Source organism: Rhamphochromis sp. 'chilingali', assembly GCF_963969265.1.
Source record: "Rhamphochromis sp. 'chilingali' genome assembly, chromosome: 7".
Classification (NCBI taxonomy): Eukaryota; Metazoa; Chordata; class Actinopteri; order Cichliformes; family Cichlidae; genus Rhamphochromis; species Rhamphochromis sp. 'chilingali'.
The window spans coordinates 25,150,200-25,171,021 of NC_137934.1; the positions used below are offsets into that span (position 1 = coordinate 25,150,200).

Consider the following 20,822-nt stretch of genomic DNA (forward strand, 5'->3'; position numbering starts at 1 on the left):
GCTGTTTTCATATCAAATCAATCAGTTCATCCTGACACGATCAACAGCAACTGATTACAGAGGAAGAAGAGGATGAAGAGGACAGGCTTGTTCTCTCTGAATCTTTGTTCTCACTATAAATGGAACATCATGTGACTCGTTCCTGTCCTCACACCTCCCACAAACAAACAAACAAATAAATAAATAAATAAACCCAGCGGGTCTGATCCTGGATCTGATTCAGCACACACACACACACACACACACACACACACACACACACACACACACACACACACACACACACACACACATAGGGAGAGCCTGGAGAAAACCTGCAGACCCTCAGAGCCTCCTCTGAGAAAGAACCAGCTTTCATTGTCCTGCAAAGACAGGCAGGATGGGCTTAGACCACTCTTCTTCATCGAGTGGATCCTCAGCTTTCACCAAGACATTAGCCTTTCTCATAGTTTCACACATATGACTGACACACACACAGTCCTGAATCCATCTCTGCTTTCAGTCAGATTACTTCAAACTATGAGTAACACACTGTCAGAACTGAGATTGCACTTCAGTGGAACCAAGTTCAGTTCAGTTTTATTTTTTCATTTTCCAAATCACACCAACAGTCCCCTCAAAGCATTTTACATTGGAAGGTCAAGACCCAGAATTATGCAGAGAAACCGAAACAATCAGAATTCCCTCTTTGAGCAAGCACTTGGTGACAGTGGGAAGAAAACCCTCCCTTTTAACCGGAAGAAACCTCCAGGCGAACCAGGAGGGGCGACCATCTCCTGCAACATGTTGGAGGTGAGGGGAAGAAGACAGGACATAGACACGCTGTGGAAGAGAGCCAGAGATTAATAATAACTAATGATTAAATGCAGAGAGGTGTATAAATGCATATAAACTTATGGTGGAGCAAGTACATGGCCTGTATTTGTATAGCGCTTTACTAGTCCCTAAGGACCCCAAAGCACTTTACACATCCAGTCACCCACCCATTCACACACACATGATGGCAGCTACATTGTAGCCACAGCCACCCTGGGATGCACTGACAGAGGCAAGGCTGCCAGATACTGGCACCACTGGGCCCTCTGACCACCACCAGTAGGCAATGGGTCAAGTGTCTTGCCCAAGGATACAACAATCAAGACTGTCAGAGCCCAGGCTCGAACCAGCAACCTTCTGATTACAAGGCAAACTCCCAACTCTTGAGCCACGATCGCCCCAAATACAGGTCGAAGCAGGTACTCAGTTTTGCATCTCAGGTGTACATCATGACACTGCTAATCAGACAGGTATATATACCCACCTGCCGCTTTATTAAGTACACCTTGGAGTGGCGCTCCTTTTTCTTTCAGAGTTGCTATAATTCTTTACGCCACAGATTCAACGTGAAGCTGGAAAGGCTCCTTAGAGATTTTCTCTATCTTGATATGAACAACATCACAGAGTTAACGTAGAAACCATACATAAATAAATTTAAGGTGTGACCCAAAGACGATTAATGACGTAATTCATCTCAACCAGCAGAGCTTCATCGCTATGAACTGACAGTGAGGGCTGATGGAGTAACTGAGGTTCTAAGACTGTTTCAAAGGTTTTATGCAGATCAGTGGCAGCACTTGCTGGGCTCCATTAGGAAACAAATGAAATGCGTGAGTAGGGCCGTGTGCACCTCATTAGCATGTTTTCATGTCTGCAATCAGAGACTCGCCTGTTTGAATCAGGACCAGAACACACCCGCTGCGACAGATTCATCCACAAATGAGTTACAGCGTTGTTTAGATTCTCCAGATCAGTCATGTATGACACATTTGTGCAGCAGCAGCATGAGCAGGATAAAAGGACTCTGCTTCCTCTCACAGATGCTAATAAATGACAGCTCATTAACATGAACAGCGCTCTCATCATGAAGCTCTGCACAGTGAACAATAACATCATCTCCAACCAACACGGAGCCCTGGGTCACACAGGAGATCAGGCACAAACATTCAGCTGTAGCACACACACAAACTTCTCACTTGTCTGTTTCCACATGTGATCGACATGTATAAGATAAACACAATTATGACCAATTCTTTTTACATTATACATGCTTCCCTTAGGCAGTTCCGTCAGAAGGCATGGTATACAGATGACACCCAACTTTATCTATCCATGAACAGGGGCGGATCTAGAAGGGTGGCATGGGGTGGCAAGTGCCACCCTAAAATGATCCCTTGCCACCCCAAGTGCCACGCGAGTTTTGCATATAACAGTGTTGTTTATTACAATAAGATAGCATTAACAGTTTGAGCGTAGTTACACTCAACAGTGAATATAAATGCTAAAATGGAATATATTGCATAGTGTTCCCCCCTCCACCATTAACAAATGGTTCAGCCCATAGCAGGACCGGCTTTTTTCTTGTTTTCAGTAACAAGCATGTTTATGATTGTGCCAGAGCACATTTTGAACAACACCATGGGAATTTCGGATTTTACACAGATGGTTGGATGTTACACTGTGGAAATGGAAGGAAGGTGAGTGTTATGAACCCTCTGTGGTCCACGGACATGCTGCACCTCCAAATCACATGACTGATCTAAGCTGACATAGCAAAAAGCTGCAGCCACGCTGACTCTCTATTTCAGCCCACATTGAAAGTTCAGACTTCAAAGTTTTTACATTTTAATTACAGGCCAGTAAATCCAGAATTGTGATAATATATATAAGCCACGCTTTTTTCTAAATACTGTCGTCACGTTTTTGTGTGTGTGTGTGTTTTAAGCGTTTTCTAAGGACAGCACGAAAACAGTAAAGAAAGGAAGAAAAAGCCACCTCTTTCCTATCGTACCATGTCGACCAATTTTTAAAAAAAAGTCAACACATGGGATTTGGTTGTTTAGGAAGAGGGAAACGTTTTGGGAGTGACGGTAACGGCAGCGAGACAGAGCGAGTGAGTGAGAGAGAGAGAGAGAGAGAGAGGGGGAGAGTTTTTAGATGTGGGAGATTTGTGACGTTTAGTGTGGAGTGGATTCTTAGTGTGTTGTGTTGACTTGTGTAGCTGTTCTGTTGTGTAGTCGTTTTGTTTTGTGTGTCAGTGAGGGCACTAATGAATGTCACAAAGGCACATTTGGAACGTAAACACTAAGTAGAAAACCAGCGGAGTGATACACCTCCTGTTGTCAGGCCTGCAGGTTTATCCCTGTGCGGTTCCCCTCTCTCTCTCTCTTTTTTTTTACTGGCACTGGCACACATCATTTGTGGGGCATCTTAATGCAACACCTGATTGTTCTCTCACTTTGGTTTTAGTAATATTTTTAAATGGTTGTAGAAAATGAAAAAAAAAAAAACCCCCAAAAAACGGCAGGTGTATTGGCTGCATTTTTAGATAAATAGTTGTATATGTTTACAAAATGTACAATTATATTATATTTGCATTTCAAGTTATAAAAATTTACTCAACATGTCTGGTGGGGGGTTGTTTTACAGTAAAAAATACTACTAGGATTTTAAGTTTTTTGTGTGATTTTAGATCAGTAATAGTACTATTAATAGTAATAGTAGTACTAATGCAGTATTTCAGTGAAAAACAACTAAATTCAGATGAGCTGAAAAAAAGAATGATACCAAACAAGGCAAGGGGAAAAAAATAAAATGAAACAATCTGAGGGTGAAATACAAATGTAAACTCAAAAGGAGTCAAAAATGGCCGTTTGTATTTCAGACCTCAGTGGGTGAATCCAACAAATCATGAAAAATTAGGTTTAAATTTTCATGACAGTGCAGATTTCTGACATTGTGTAATTTAAGCATCTAACAATGTGATTGTTTTCTAACAAAAAACAGTGTGAAACTTAAGTTAGACTTGTGTTTGTAAATGAACCGCCCCATGTTGTGTAGCTTTCTGGATTTTATACTTATTGGGCTACATATTTATTTATTATACAGGCTATACAGCACATAACATCAAAACTCACATGTTTTATGTAACTAAAGTGTGTAATTATGTGGGCTACAGACAATAATTAAGTTATAGACTATATTTATATGAAAAACGTGTATACTTACTGCATTTGAATTATTTTAACCATACGTAACCACCTGCATATGTGTTTGAAAAAAAAAAAAGGCTTTGATTTTGCCACCCCATTTGATTTCTTTGCCACCCTCATGCCACCCTAAGAAAATTTCTCTAAATCCGCCCCTGTCCATGAAGCCTCTAATTTTCTGCTTCTTAATTCACATAAAACTGACGTTATTGTACTTGGCCCCAAAAATCTTAGAAATATGGTATCTAACCAGATTCTTACTCTGGTTGGCATTACTTTGGCCTCCGGTAACACTGTGAAGAATCTTGGAGTCGTTTTTGACCAGGATATGTCCTTCAATGCATATATTTAAACAAATATATAGGACTGCTTTTTTTTTCCATTTGTGCAATATCTCTAAAATTAGAAACATCCTGTCTCAACTGGTTTATGCATTTATTACTTCTAGGCTGGACTACTGCAATTCATTATTATCAGGATGTCCTAAAACTCCCTGAAAAGCTTTCAGTTGATCCAAAATGCTGCAGCAAGAGTACTGACAGGGACTAGAAAGAGAGAGCATATTTCTCCTATATTGGCTTCCCTTCATTGGCTCCCTGTTAAATCCAGAATTTAGCCTTCAACTTTCAGCCCCCTCTTCTATGGAACCAGCTTCCAGTTTGGATTCAGGAGACAGACACTATCTCTACATTTAAGATTAGGCTTAAAACTTTCCTTTTTGATAAAACATATAGTTCGGGCTGGATCAGGTGACCCTGAATTCTCCCTTAGTTATGCTGCAATAGGTATAGGCTGCTGGGGGATTCCCATGATGCACTGAGTATTTATATGGCTTTATACAGCTCTCTGCATTTAATCATTAGTTATTATTAATCTCTGGCTCCCTTCCTCAGCATGTCTTTGTCCTGTCTTCATCCCATCACTTTTTCCTCCAAGCTGGTCTATTGCGGCGAACAGAGAGCTGTCGATCGATCGTGAACCTCCAGGTCACTGGAGCTCACTCAGGTGTTCTGTCCACCTGGAGGAGAGCTGGGACTCTTGCCTGGTTTTTCCCCAGAGGAGTTGGAGTAGGTGGAGTTACAGATGAACATGAAAGTCCAGGGGAAAAGTTTGACAGGTGAACAGCTTGTTAATGATGAGGTAATTAAAGAGCAGAACCGTGTCACTTCCTGTCTCTACACGTTGGCACTTCTAAAAGAAGATTAGTATGAAGAGCCTTTCAGCCTCTGATCCCAGGTCAGAAACACCTGCAGGTTGGTGCCATTCCCATGGCTACAGTTAAAAAAAATAAGCAATGCTGACTCAGCATCCTCAGGCACCTTTAGGCTTCGCCTGCAGTGGGGTCTGACAGACACAGCTGGAGGTGACGGTCTTCATCCATCAGGCAGCAGCTAAAGGTCACAGAGGAGGAGGAGCCTTCCTCAGTCACACTGAAAACCTCTTTTTAATTTAATGCCCTTAAAGACATCAACAGTCACCTGACTGGTCACCTGATCTCATCTGAATGATGATCCATAAAAATCAGAACACCTGTCCATCACACACACCTGACAGCACACAGGTATGACAGCAGCAGATACAAAATACCACAGAAGAAGAAGAAAAAGCACCTGATGACCGAGGAAGGAAGGGAGGAGAGTCAGTATATCACTGCTGACTGTTAGCCAATCAGAGAGCAGGAACACCAGGAGGAGGAGGAGGAGGTGGGTAGCTTTTTATAGACGAGGAGACAAAAGTTTGTCAGATGAGACGTGAAGAGAGGAAGGAGCAAGAGATTCACAGAAGGAGAAAAATATTCACACAGGAGGAGGAGGAAGAGGAGGAGGATGATGACCAAACTCTGGATCATAGACAAAACAAAGAGACTCACAGAAGTGGAAGAGGAGGAACAGACGATGCTGCTTCAGCTCTGAAACGTGAGTTTGTTTCTTTGTCCACAATATTGTTAGGCTTTGATTAAAATAAACATAACATAATATCATATTATATCGCACAATATATTTAATAAAATATAACACAATTGTTTTAGATCATGTAACATAATAAAGTTGAAGTGAATCTGCTTACACCCGAGCATTAAAGCTGACGTGATGTTTGAGAATGAATCTGGCAGCAGGTTTCAGTTAATCCCATCAGTCTGCCTCTGGCGCCTCGAACAGCCTTTAATTATTTTAATGATGTTGTCATCATCACATGTTTGTTTTCTCTGCCGCACTTTAATTTTTAAATTTAACTTCTGTGTGCGGTCATAAAAACACTGATCATGCTCACAAACCTCTCTGACATCACAGCACCCCCACAGGCTGAGTTTTTTTATGACTGGTGAGGTCACCTCACTTCTGAGGACGACATCCATTTTTGTATCTTGTAGCATGATTGTGCCCAAACTGGTTTAGTTTAAAATTAGTTTCATTTTAGTTTAACTTTAAATAAGCACCGAATGATATGAGCAGAGACACTGCAGTTATAAATGCCAGATTTCCTCCTTGCTGTGACCCTCAGGATTTCATCTCACCACTGTGACATCATGCGAGGCTCACTCAGTTATCCATATGTAGGATCCAATTTTTTTCAGCTTTAAGCTATGAGACGAAACCTCTCTGGTCAGGTTTAGGAGGCGGTGTAACCCAGAACGATACCAGCGATGGGAAACTCCATAACTGTCAGTGGGTGGGGCCTGAGGTCAAGCTTTGTCACCTCTAAGGCAGGCGATTGAAGAATCAGCCAGTGGAAATGGTGGACAACACCGTGGGTTAAGCGGGCCGGAATGATCTGGACCAACTAATGGATTAGTTTTCCCTTAGCTACCACCTGGTGGTCTGTCCAGCTACAGAATAGAGATACTCGACCTGTTCTCACCATCGATCTGTGTTCATGGTGCAGATGTCCATAAAGCTGCAGTGGTGACACTCAGCATCTAGCTAGCAATAAAGAAGCGGAGCAACGTAAGTTCAGAAAACCACAAACTTTTCTCAACAAATGTCGGCAAACAGACAAACCGCTTCAGACACAGAGCTGTAGCTGCTGCGTTTACAGGCACACAAAATAACGCTAACGATCTGAGCAAGGCCACGGATTATTCTCACAGGTGAGGGCCGGTCAGTGAGTGACGTTTATAAACTGGATTTAAAGCTGACAAGTGATGTCCTCTTATTTAATCAGGATCGACACCTGATGTAACGCGATGCAGATGATTTTATGAAACATTGAGCAAAACTATGTGAAGCATTAACTCAGAGACTATACGAAAATATATCATTCAGCATCTCATTGCTTTATAACTGGATTTCATAACCAACATTAAACCTACGTGTGTGTGTGTGTGTGTGTGTGTTATCTGAGAAGACTCCACACTGGGCTCAGATGGCTTCATTTCCAGCACTCAGAGTTTTTAACCCTTTGCTGGCTCAGAGTGAGGTTGGTTAAAGCGTGTCTGTGATGATCGTGTGTGTGGTTGCAGGTTTGAGGCTCGTTGACGGTTTTCGGCGCCTCTCGCTGATTGGATGACTTGGTTTAATCATGTGGTGCTGACAGCCTGTGTACATTTTGTCAATGAAGAATTATAAATAAAGTTTAGTGTTTTTATTAAAAAAAAAATCATCAGAAAGGCTTTTATTGTGAAATTATGAGATGACCTAAGTTTAATCAGATTACAGATGTGACAGATGTGCTACATAATTATGACCCATTCATGGATTATGGATTATGGACTGTGTCATGTGACCTGGTGACATCATGACCTGCTGTCTTTATTATGACAGACTCACCAGGAGGTTTTGGGTTGGTATGTCGGGTCCTGTTTGGATGTTTGCAGGTGAGCCTAGTGTACCTGTTCAGGTAACGAGACGTAAACCTGAGAGCGAGGGCCACCGCAGCAGCTCGGAGGAAGCATGAAAACACAAAGACAATGAGTGAAAACCCACGCTGCATCCTCTCACGTCCATCCACCCGGAGCTGCTCCCTGCACATACTCTGCTCATCTCTGAGGCCCACGCCCTCACTCTTCCTCCGTGACACACTCTGATTAACTTGTGGAAACGTCTTCACGTCAGTTGCTATGGTTTCTCAGCGCAGAGATTTAACATGTCCGCCTCCTCCTCTGTTAGGAAAAAGATCTCTTATTTTGGAGGTGACGCTCCTCGCAGTGTTCTTCGCCTCCTCTCTCTCTCTGGCTGCTGTTACCTGACACGCAGGTGTGCTGCTGGCACAACAAACCTAACAAGAACCAATCAACAGGTTGATCACAAACCTGCCAGGACATCTTTATAAAGGAGCGTGCTGAAAACATGACAGACTCATCCCGTCTACCTGTCCATGTGTGTGTGTGTGTGTGAGAGAGAGAGAGAGAATCTGTGTGTGGTAGCTACATGGTGAAGAACCAGCTGCCGCTAACCAAATAAGTATGAATAAAGTTTAACTAAATTAGTGCTTCTCTAATGACAGCAGAAAAAGGTCACAGTCACATAGAGTCAGCCATGTGGGTGCGCTGTTTGCCTGTTTCTTGTCTTTAGAGGAGCAATTCTGTGACTCTGATGAAGCTTTTTCTCACAAATTGTCACATCTTTTCAGGAGCTAGCTCAAAACCATCTGACAGCAGCTTATCAATTATTATTGGTGAAGCATTGTTTTTATTCGCTTGTTAATGAGAGGAGGAGGATTTCTGCCAGAGGACGTTATGCACTAGGTGGCACTGTGTTTCAGTGTGTGGATGTCCCCACTGAGAACATCTGGAAGAAGCTTTAGCACCTTGAAGCTGGAGAAGGTCTTTAACAATTATGGTGGGCCTTATCTGCTACATTGCCATGGTAACTGATGTTGATCTGTATTAGCTTATATTCAGATAAAAGATCCACAGGTACAGACCGATAACTTGATACGTTTTTTGCTCAAATGCAGATGCACCTTTCTAGGAGGCGAGGAGTGAAAATGCCCTATGTGCAGATTTTAAACTCCTGTGTTTATTTTACCCCTCAGCTCACAGACTGTATATAAAAGATTTTTGTGACGCCAGCTGACAGCTAGGTAATTTTCTGGTTATCAGTTTTCCTTCACAGAGTCACACACCTGCTGATCAGTAACATCAGATAGTCCAATAACCTCACAGCAGCCACATTACTGGTCAGGTGACATCATTACAAATGCTCCAGAAGGCTCCAACAACACACAGTTCAGAGGTTCACCTGTCAGTCAGAGAGGCCACGCCCCCAATAATGCTAACTTGGACCTACAGAGAGCAGGTGCTGGAGACAGACAGGCTGTTGGTGTTTCTTTCTCATCATTATTGATTATTGATCGTCCTGCTGTGTTTGGGAGTCTGGGTGGAGGTAGGAAGAGGAGCTTTCTTGGACGTTGTCCTGCTGTGAGGATTACAGTGAACATAAACACAAAGCAAGCTCAGCTCCCTCCACCTAACATAGTTAATCTGCTGCACAGATGTTCACAGTTAGAGCCTGACCTCACTTCACTGTGCTGCTGTTGGAGGGCAGCCTCACACAAACTCAGTGTTTTCATATGCTGCTGAGTCAGGTGGGTCAGGCTCCACCCCTTGTGAAACAAACAGTTGTGAAAAAAACCTGTCTCAGGTGTGCAGATGATCGTGTGTTCACCTGTTGTAAATGGTTAAATGATAGTTAAATGTCCCGTGTTAGCTTAGTTGCCCACAAATCCTTCAGAAACATATCGCAGCTGATTATCTATCAGCTGATTAAAAAAAAACTTAGGTTAAATCGAGCCCGTTAATAAGCACACACACATCTCAGTGTGTGTGTGTGTGTTTACATGTAATGTTGGCCGCCATGGTCGGTGGTCGTCATGGTAACAGAGGATGAAGAGCAGGATGAGAGCGGCTCTAAGATGTGATTGTCTCTGAGAGGAGACACTTCAGCAAACAATAGGCTGACATTTAATAAAACGGGCTCCACTTCCTTATGTAACCACCAAAATAAGAGCAACACAAGTGCCCCCCCATCACCTGCACTGATGCAGACACCAGGAGTACTTTTAACTGCGGATGAATACAATTAATGTAAAGAGGTTATTGTTTGTTGTTTACAGTTGCAGAAGAAAACAACAATGATGAACAAAGAGAAAGACCTGAAGCAAATAGGTGCTGACACTGAAACTCACCTGAAACCACGGACGGTACAGGAAGCAGCAAGGTAAGTCTGCCTTACTTTGAGTACTTGGTTTAAATGCTCAGATTACTTCGAAGAAGCAATAACACAGTAACTGTGTCATGTCCAGATGTTGAGCAAAGCCCTGCAGTTGTGCTTAGGGCCTCCATCATGGACAATGTGACACCTGGTGCCCTTCCAGGTGAGCCAGACTTGAAGGAATACAACTACCTGGCCTTGGTTCTCGGGGTGCCACTGATCCTGGTAATCATCCTGGGGAACGTGCTGGTGTGTCTGAGCGTGCTCACTGAGCGCTCTCTGAAAACCGCCACCAACTACTTCATCATCAGCCTGGCGGTGGCTGACCTGCTGCTGGCCGTGCTCGTGCTGCCGCTCTACGTCTATTCAGAGGTCAGTGTGATTGAGCCGCCTGGGCTCAGGTGTGCTCTGAGCTTAGGTGTGCTCCCAGTTTTACCTGAAGGCCCTCTCTCTGTTTGTGTGCAGTTCTTGGGGGGGATCTGGACATTGAGCACCTACATCTGTGATGCTCTGATGACCATGGACGTGATGCTGTGCACTGCCTCCATCCTAAACCTGTGTGCCATCAGCGTAGACAGGTGAGTCCAGCTGTGGATTCAGGTCAAAGTAACAGGATCATTAGCACATCTGCTGCAGGTGTAATTAAGATTTTGAACTGTCTGAGATGGAAATATTTCCTCATCACAGAGTCATGTGACCTGCTGTGTCCCTCAGTCAGTTTAATAGATTTTAATGAAGAGACATGTTAAATAAAAGTGTGCTCTTCTTCTCTTCTCACATTGTAACTTTATTTCAGTCATGTCGCTGTAGTCACACTGCTGACACCTCATTAATGAGATAACACGTGACTTCATCCTGATATTTACAGACAGCAGCTGTTAATGAACCAACTGACACAAAGTGTTGAGAAAAAGAAATTCAGTGAGTCAAATATGCCAGAGATTACAGGCGCCAAACCTATTTTTACCAGTGGTGCTACAGTCTCTATTTAGAGCCTCTGAGCCGATAAGAGGCTGCGGTGACACCTCATACACACACACAATTTTGGATACAGCCTCATTCTGCCCACACCTGCAGTTTACCTGAGAGCTAATGAGGGGATCCAGTGTCCAGATTCTTAGTATAGAACATTTTCCAGAATTAATCAGAAAAAAGTACACACACACACACACACACACACACACACACACACACACACACACACACACACACACACACACACACACACACACACACACACACACACACACACAGTGGTTTGAAAGTGTTTGCCCCCTTCTTGAATTCCTACTTTTTGTATGATTGTCACACTTAAATGTTTCAGATCATCAAACCAATCTAAATATTAAACAAATATAATGCAGGTAAACACAACATGCAGTTTCTAAATGAAGGTATTTATTATTAAGGGGAAAATAAATCCCAACCTCCATGGCCCTGTGTGAAAAAATGATTGTCCCCTAATGCTAATACAAGGTTGGGCCACCCTTAGCAGCGACAACTGCAATGAATAACTGGCACTTTTACAGTGGAATTATTGCAATCCAGTCACAATGGAAAGGTTTCTAGCATGAACCACCTTTTTAAGGTCATGCCACAGCATCTGAGTTGGATTCAGGTCAAGGCTTTGACTAGGCCACTCCAAAGTCTACATTTTAGTTTTCCTTAACCCTTTAAGACCTACCATAGAACCAAGTCCGCCAGAGCTTATATTATATTTTTACATGCTGTGGAGCCATTTTTGGGAGCATTTCAAGTTGCTATACATCAATACAACTATTATAGCCCAGATTTTAATAATATGTATTCATTAAGTGCATAGTAATTACATAAATTGCAAAAAAGTGCAATAAACTACAAAAAAATTGAAAATCGTTTTTGATTTTTTAACATATATTTGTAGTTAGAGAAATTTAAGAGTCTTATCCCTCAAAACTGTAAATACAAAAAAGTTGCACAAAATAGTTTCCTACCACAGGAAATTTATTTTGAGTGTCTTCATAGTTTTATTTTTGAAATACACCAATTTTTATACACTGCAGGAAAAACGAAAATAAATATTATACTGCAAATTTGCAAAAAAGCAGCATATGCATCAAAATAAACTATTTCCAGCAGTGCAATATGAGTCCTAAGCGTCCCAGAAACGACACAGAAAGTCATAAAGTAAAAGATAACTTTTAAAAAGAGCAGTATAGGCCCTGAGGCCCTGATCGCAAAAAAGACTACATTTCCGCGAAAATGACGTCACTTCCGGTTTCGGGCAGGTAATGGCGGAAATGCAAAAGTTCGCGCTGACGTCTATTCCAACGTAGGAAGTGTTTTGAACAGCTGATCAGATCGGTAAAGCGTGTTTCTGGAATATTATGTTTTTGTTCCTGCAAGCGCTTTTTATGCAGTTTTTGCAAAGCTTTATGTGGAAGGAAACCGTGACCTAGGACAAGCTGATGGCATCAGATGTAAGTACAACTCCTCCGGTTTCATATGCAAAAAAAATTTTTGTGCTAGCTTACGTGGTTGCAGTGCTACTGGGATTTAAAAATAGTTACGCATAACAGAGCGTTCCCGCTCCGATCGGCTCTAAAGGGTTAAGCCATTCAGAGGTGGACTTGCTGTTGTGTTTTGCATTATTGTCCTGTTTCAGAACCCAAGTGCGTTTTAGCTTGAGGTCACAAACAAATGCCCAGACATTTTCCTTCAGGATGTTTTGGTAGAATTCATGGTTCCATTTAACACAACAAGTCTTCCAGGCCCTGAGGCAGCAAAACAGCCCACTACCAACACCATATTTTACTGTTAGTTTGATGTTCCTTTCCTGAAATGCTTCATTACCAGATGTAACAGGACACTCTTGTTCAAAAAGTTCTGCTTTTGTCTCCTCAGTCCACAGAATATTTTCCCAAAACACATCTTGGGGATCATCGAGATGTTTTCTGGCAAAACTGAGACAAGCCAGTATGTTCCTTTTGGTCAGCAGTGTTTTTTTCTTTGACCTCAGACCCATTTTGCCTAGTCAATACTTATGGTGGAGTTATGAACTCTGACCTTTACTGAGGCAAGTGAGGCCTGCAATTCTTTGGATGTTGTTCTGGTGTCTCTTATTACTTCTTGGATGAGTCGTTGCTGCTCTCTTGAGGTAATTCTGCCCCTGTAGAGTGCCTGTAGAGATGGATTTTGTTATATGTGGTCTGATTCTCCCTGTGATCAGTATAAAAACTAATCTCTTGGTTTAAGTCAGTCCAAATACTTGCCTATAAACCTAAAACCTCCTCTGTCTCTCTGCTATTGCAGGTACATCGCAGTGGTGGTCCCCCTGAAGTACAACAGGAACCAGTTCAGTGTTCGTCAGCTGGCTCTCATCACAGCGACCTGGGTGCTGTCACTGGGTGTGGCCAGTCCTGTCATCTTTGGTCTGAATCAGGTGCCGGATCGTGACCCGAGTGTGTGTAAATTAGAGGACGATCGCTTTGTGGTGTACTCGTCTGTTTGCTCCTTCTTTGTGCCTTGTCCTGTCATGCTCTTCCTCTATTACTGGATGTTTAGAGGCCTGCGGCGTTGGAGTGGGCGAAGCCGCTCCCAAGCAGGCCGGGCTGGTCGGCAAGTTTTCTCTTTACAGCTCAGCTCAGCTCTACGGCGAGCTAAAGCCACGACAGCTGGCAGTCAAGAAAAAGTGGTATATACAGCGCCCCCCGGGCTCAGCCCCACGTCTCCCTCCACCGTGTCTATGGCAACACCCTCAGTGACACCGGTAATGGAGGAACACCAGGATGGTATAGCAGTGGTGGCGGACAGTGACCCAATGACGACTCAAATGGACAGCCTGTCGGATGGTGACCCCACGGATAGGAGGGAGGGTGGCAGCCGTCGAGAGAATGGCCTGAAAGGCAGCGCTGCAAAAAAGAAGGGGAGGAGGCAGAGCAAGACCAGCAGGGTCAGCGGCCGTGAGCGCAAGGCAATGAAGGTCCTGCCCGTGGTTGTAGGTGAGTCTCATGTCCAGGTGTTAGTTCAACCAGGTCTTAGGTGGGACTAAATCTGAGACAGGAATCGCCTAGAACTATGGGGAGGACCAGCCTCAGAGTTCTTCCTTCTCATAGTTGTAGCTGATTCTCCAGTCCAACTGTGAGGCACCAGGACAAGGTAGTGACAGGTATAAGGTAGGACCAAGTCTGATATAGATCCAGATCTAAGGGAGGAACAGGTCTAAGGCAGGATCAGGTCAAAGGTAGTATCAGGTCTGAGGCAGGGCTAGATCTGAAGTAGCAGGTCTAAAGTAGGACCAGATCTTAAATAGTGGCAGGTCTAAGACACAAACAGGTAGAAAATAAGACCAGTTCTAAGCCAGTAGTAGGTCTGAGTAGTACCAGATCTGAAGTCGTACCTGGTTCTGAAAGAAAGAAAGGTTAGGAAAAAACAGCCTAAGATAGCTTTGGGTTTGGTGAAGAATAAAGGTGGTCACACCAAATACTGACTTTACAGTTTATGTACAAAAAAGTTGAACAAACTCTTTTTTTTCATTGTATACTGTATTCCCAGCTCTGAGGCAGATCCAAGTGTAAAGGAGGTCTACTTCTGAAGTGGGTGCAAATCTGATACAAATGGAGGTTTGAAGCAGCAACAGGTCTAACGTTTCCAGAGATATTTCTATAAAACTAAAGCTCTCAGAAGTGTAACTAGAACACATGGGGCCAGAACAGCTTTGAAGGTCTACATACATTCTTTTGACTCAGCTCTTACAGTGCATTCACACCAAACCTGTTTTACCTTACTTAACTCAAATAGTTTTTACTTTCTCTGTGTAAAAGCAAGATCTAAGGTTTGGACTTGCACTGTGTAAAAAACTTTATATTTGCTGTTAATGCACCATAAACATTCCCTCATTTGATGTTTTAGTGGAGAGTGCACATCTTCTTCATCAAACCATTAAATGAGCTCTGCTGTGCAGTGCCAAAAGAAGACCACCCAAGTCAGACAGAAACATCTGATCAGAGGATGGAGGTGATCAAACTGTGTATTGATCTGCAACATCCTTAACTTTGAAGGATCAGTCGACCCAAATAGAGCCAGTGCATCAGAAACCAGGTCTCATAAGTCAGGTTTACAGACAAGAATTCAATCTGTCAGAAACTTCCAACTATTATTAACAAGCAAATGAGCGCAGACACAGTTTCAAACATCATTATGTTCAAAGTTGTTGCATTAAGAAATGGACATTGAGATAAATGTGAACACAAAAGCTCATCAGCACGGCTTGTTGTTGTGTCTTTTCATCTAAACGAGAGCTGTCTCTGCTGGACGTCTCTGCACTAACCGTAATGTTTTGTTGAGTGAATCTCAGTAAAAATAGAAACCTCTTCTTGTATCTCTGTGGAAACTGCTTTAATTCACACCACAAAGTGTTTAACACTCACAGCTCATCCAAAACCATGAGGCTGAAGGTGGTGTGAAGGATTTAGTTAAAGAGAAAACATGCAATTAGAGCTTCAAAGGAACATCAAACAGATCAAGTGTTGAGTAAAAACAGAGGTAGGAGTCATTTTGGATAAACTGGTCTGCAGGAAGACTGGAGTCTCTGTGAATTTAAACTTCTTTCCCTAAAATGTAATTCACCAGGTTTATTCAAAATTCAAACTTAATAGTCATTGTTAATAGGGCTGGGCCATATTATACCGTTCACGGTAATACCGGTATAATGTTAGGCAACGATAGGAAAATGAAATATCGCGATAGAATGGGAGTAAAACGCGCATGCGCAGTGCCTTTGTTTTCATACGCACATGGCCGATTGTTGAGTGAAACTGATGAACCAGAATTGGTTTGTAAAAATGGTGCAACTTCCGTGATGTGGAACTGGTTTGGTGTTTGTCCGTCAGATACACAACAAAGCACATTTTTTTGCAGAACATGCAAGCGGCCATTGTTATTGTCATATTTGTCGGACTAAGATGCTCTTAAATCTGGGAGTAATCTGGGTCCTAAACTCCGTATGCTTCAGGTCAAACAACACTGCAGCATCACTTAGAGTTAAAAACTGTCTAAATTCTTTCATCTTTAATAAAACGATCAGCATTGCTGCTTTACCAGGTGTAACTATAAAGTTTAACTTCCAGGCATCCATGAAAACAAAAGTTATTACATTTAACGGAGTTAGAAGTTAGCAGGAAGCTAGCGGAAGTTAGCTCGCTAGTTTCGCTAGTTACCTAAGCATGATATTGCATGTTCTGACTGAGAGATTTCTGAAAAAAATCAAACGTACAGCTCTGCTATCACTTCCAAGATAAATGAAGACAGGAAACTAAACAGCAGTGACGTTTGTAGGGTTACTGAAGTTGGGCTAGCTGGTATATAATGATGTGCTACGTGATCGCTAGCGACACAGCTATGTTAGCATAACATAAACAGTGAAGCTGGAGGACGAACACTAACACTTTTCCACTTATAAAAGTGAACGTGAAGGTTCTTCATGGTTAGAGACAAATGCAATCGCATGGCAGGATGCTGTAAACGGACCAAACTTCAGTCAGGAGAACAACTGAGATAATCCATCCACAATACGAGGTTAGTCATTAATATACTGCAACAACATGGGAATAGAGCAGCTGCCAGAGAATTCAACATTAAGGAATCAATGGTACAGAAATGGAGGAAGCAAGAAGAATGAGTTTAATAAAGTTTGATTTATCTGACTGCTTTGTTTCGCTTAATGTGCCTTATAATCCCGTGCACCTTATGGTCCAAAAAATACGTACTGCACACTGCAGTTTAATGTTGCAAATAGGGTTGCCAACCGTCCCTTAAAATACGGAATCGTCCCGTATTTCGAAACAAAAGTACACGTCCCGTATTGAGCTAATAAGGGACGCACTTTGTCCCGTAATACAGTGAGAATCAAAAGTAGTCTATAAATGTTTATGGAATTAACACTTTGTTTGAAAACATAATTCCCAGCCCCTCTCCTGCTTTGTGACCAATGAGCTGACAGCACACTTATGACAATTCGAGTATGACAATTCAGATTACCGCTCATCTCATTGGTCGAGGAAAGGTCGCTTGCGGAGAAAATACCGGAAGACAACAGATGACCACAACAAGAAGCATGGCCAACAGGGGAACAAACGCCGACTCTGTGGTGCAAGTCTCGGATGACAGTACACCTAAAGCTGGGCAAACACTGTGCGATTTTTTTTCAGTCACGTTATTCAGCTCCTGCTCAAACTGCACGATTGACTCGCAGGGGTTAGAAGTTCGTATGTCACAATGTACTCTCACACTATACCGCCCGATGCTCTGATGCGACCTGAGTGCTCACACTGTGCCTCCATAACATGAAGGTTATAACAGAAAATCTGTCGCTCGCTCTCTCTGTCTTTCACTCACACAGACACACCACTACCATCAACTTTGCTAAATTGCTAATGAAAAACATTGATCAGGCAGCTGTGATTGAGCAGCAGTGTAAATCCAACTATTTTCACGGTTGTTGTGGTCGTGATAATTTTGTGATGCCACATCGAAAAGGCTCGGATGAGCTTTCCAAAGTTCTACAAGTTGTGCCTCCATCGCTTGTGTCCAGATCACACGCTGCACAGCTGTGCTGCTCCATCTTTTTCACCAACGTTTACGTTTGCGCGTGAGCAGTGTGAGCGCCTGTGGTGACACCCTCACGAGCGATTGATGATCGGGAGCTGGTCGTGAGGTGTTAATCACTTCTCGTTACCCCACGTATACTACACGACGCACGATGAAGGCCAAAATCGGTCCGATCACTCAAAAATCGGCTCAAAATGGGCCAAAAATCGCACAGTGTAAGCCCAGCATTAGAGCAGCAATGTTTGTTCCCCTCAGAGAAAGGGAAGAATGGGAAAAGGAAAACACCTGGCTGGAAAACGTTAATATGGGCATGTGCAGTGAATATCAGCGCTATGTGGCCAGAAGTGTGATAATATAATTTATTTTGTGTAATAAACAACTGCAAGGATAGATGATTACAACAAATTGATGACTAATACATAAAAGTAATACATAGGTGAATAATGATGATGAGTTATGATGCGTAATCATGGGAACAAGTGGGTTTACAAACAGGAGCAGCTGATTAGCATTAGAAAAGCTGAAATAATACCTCAACTGAAGCCAATTGTACTAAATGCACTAAATGTGCACTGTTACAAGAATATTTTTCTTTCTATTGTTTTCTATTATTTTAAGTTAAGCAGGACAGAGTGCTTTTAAAGAAAGATTTACTTATATTCTCAAAAGTTAAGCATGACAGGCTTCTGTTTAAGAAAGAGACCTGTTTTACTGTGTTAATGTTGTCATTTTGAGCTAAAAATAAATGGCTAAATGATCATTTGTTTCACATGTGTTCATATCACAAAGAATAGAATATGCATCTACTTAAATCAACTTCAAGTCAAATGGTTAAAAAAATAATTTCACACACAAAAAAAGAGCTAGAAAATTCACCACACTGGGAAGGGTGAAGACAACTGGGTCGCCCGGCCCTGGCCACGAGGTGTCCCTTATTTATTTTTCAGGGAGTTGGCAACCCTAGTTGCAAAGCACCTCTTTTTAACTTCAGTGGATATTATACATGGTTATGCTCAGGATATGTCAGCCCATTTCTACTGGAAATGCCTTTTGGTTAAACTTTCAGCAAGGAATTTGCATTTGCACTGTTACATTTTTATAAAGCTTTAATGTACATAAAAACCAGCTTCTTGTTTAAGTGAAAATAAATGGAAGGTTGTCTTTTTGCGCTAGTAATGTTGTGGAGTTGTATTTTGTCTCGCATCAATTATATCGTCAGTTATATCGTTATCGCAAATTTTCAAATATATATCGTGATAAATATTTTTGGCCATATCGCCCTGCTCTAATTGTTAATCTCTGGCACACTTCCACAACAAGTCTTTGTCCTGTCTTCCTCTCCTCACTCCAACCGAACACGGCAGATGGCGGCCCCTCCCTAAGCCTGGTTCTGCTGGAGGTTCCTGCCAGTTAAAGGGAGTTTTTCCTTCCCACTGTCGCCAAAACACTCGCTCATAAGGAGTAATATGATTGTTGGGGTTTTCTTTGTTTTCATTGTATTATTGTAGAGTCTTTACCTTACAATATAAAGTGCCTTGAGGCAACTGTTGTTGTTATTTGGGCTATATAAACAAAACTGAACTGAAACTCTCTCTCTGTGTCTCAGGTGTGTTTCTGGCCTGCTGGACTCCGTTCTTTGTTGTCCATGTCACCAAAGTTTTGTGCCAGTCATGCAACATTGGTCCCACACTCATCTCCGTGGTAACTTGGCTTGGCTATGTGAACAGCGCTGTCAACCCGATTATCTACACGGCCTTCAATGCAGAGTTCAGGAACGTCTTTCACAAACTGCTCTGCTGTCAGACGTGAAAGCAGATCAACATCCAACAGGAAGAAGCCCCAGCGTGGAACTCAACTCGACTCAAACACTCTCAGACTTCTTAAGGTTTTAATGTGTGCGTGCTCTTATTTTCAAAGTTTGGAGATGTTACAGCCCAGAGGCATAAAACCTGCAAACATGTTTCTGATATCTGACTGTTTCCGTGTTTAAAGTTTGCAGCTCATAAGAATTTACTTTGACTGTTTGTACAGTGTTTTTGTGACTGAAGCAGAGAGCTTCATGTGGACCTGGATGTTTCCGTCAGTTTTGTGGTGAAGCTCGTTGAGGACAGATGGTGTTTGTAGTATTCTGATCTGTGGCATGAAGGTGATGAAATGTAGCTGAGCAAACTTCTGTGTCATTTGAACAAACACAATAAAGAGATTAAAGACTGTTTGATGGGAGCAGCTGATCTGTGGGGTAACAGCAGATACCCAGCAGGATGTGACTGCCCTGGGGGTGGGGGTCTTGGCCAGGTGGGTTTTATGTCACAGGTGGAGGTCTGGCAGCTCATTAAAAAGATGCAGAAGAAGAGTCAGGATGCAGCCCAGAGCCACTGATTCATCAGAGAAGCTCCAGTTTGTTCACCTGTTCTCGTGCTCGTCGCATCCAAGGCATCGCCTGTCTGCAGGCTGTCAGTGAAGCTGCTCATTCACCTTTTGTTTTAAAGTAATGACACCCCTCTGTGTGGGTGGAACTGCCTGCACCTGTCAGAGCACTCCTGCAGATATCTGAGTTTGTGTGTCTCTGAAGTAGCTTCATCACAGTCTGATGTGATGACCTCCTTCATCAGAGTGGGGAGACCCCTTAATGACCAGAGGTAACCATGGTGATGGGGAGCATCTCATCCACACATGTAATAAACATGGGTGTTCAGAAGTCCATCTGGAAATCAGAGGGCTTTATTCTGCTCAAATGACTAAGTTGTGGAGCTGACTTTGCTTCATCTGTGTGTTGATTTAGTTTTACTCAATAAAAACATGTAGAGTAAAACAGAGAGCTTTTCTATCTCAGCTTTGAGCTTCATCAAGACTCTGCAGACTCAGGGTGTCTGTGATGTAGCTGAAGCATGAACAGCACACAGACAGCAGCAGCTCTTCACTTCACAGACCAATTCCCAGGCCGTGTTTTATTAACTGTCCCGTACAAACACCCGGGCCTCGGCCACCCTCTGCAAAACAAACTGAGAGCTGAAACACACACTCATGCTCAGCAGTGATGAAAACACCATAAAAACAT

The 20,822-nt window shown here is 42.6% G+C and overlaps 1 protein-coding gene across 1 annotated transcript; it reads left to right on the forward strand.

Annotated features, from left to right (window-relative positions):
* The first annotated feature begins 5,794 nt into the window (after positions 1 to 5,794).
* Positions 5,795 to 19,820, forward strand: drd4-rs (dopamine receptor D4 related sequence). Its single transcript, XM_080886976.1, has 6 exons — positions 5,795 to 5,941; positions 10,080 to 10,183; positions 10,269 to 10,549; positions 10,643 to 10,755; positions 13,469 to 14,157; positions 19,371 to 19,820. The coding sequence occupies exons 3-6, from the start codon at positions 10,310 to 10,312 to the stop codon at positions 19,571 to 19,573; spliced, it is 1,245 nt and encodes a 414-aa protein (XP_080743102.1). The 5' UTR covers positions 5,795 to 5,941; positions 10,080 to 10,183; positions 10,269 to 10,309; the 3' UTR covers positions 19,574 to 19,820.
* The last annotated feature ends 1,002 nt before the right edge of the window (positions 19,821 to 20,822 follow it).

Excerpts from the sequence above, each read along its gene's own strand:
- drd4-rs (XM_080886976.1), top strand. The coding sequence starts at position 10,310 with ATGGACAATGTGACACCTGGTGCCCTTCCAGGTGAGCCAGACTTGAAG. Across the intron at positions 10,550-10,642 it reads CGCTCTACGTCTATTCAGAG|TTCTTGGGGGGGATCTGGAC; the intron begins GTCAGTGTGATT and ends GTTTGTGTGCAG. Across the intron at positions 14,158-19,370 it reads GGTCCTGCCCGTGGTTGTAG|GTGTGTTTCTGGCCTGCTGG; the intron begins GTGAGTCTCATG and ends TCTGTGTCTCAG.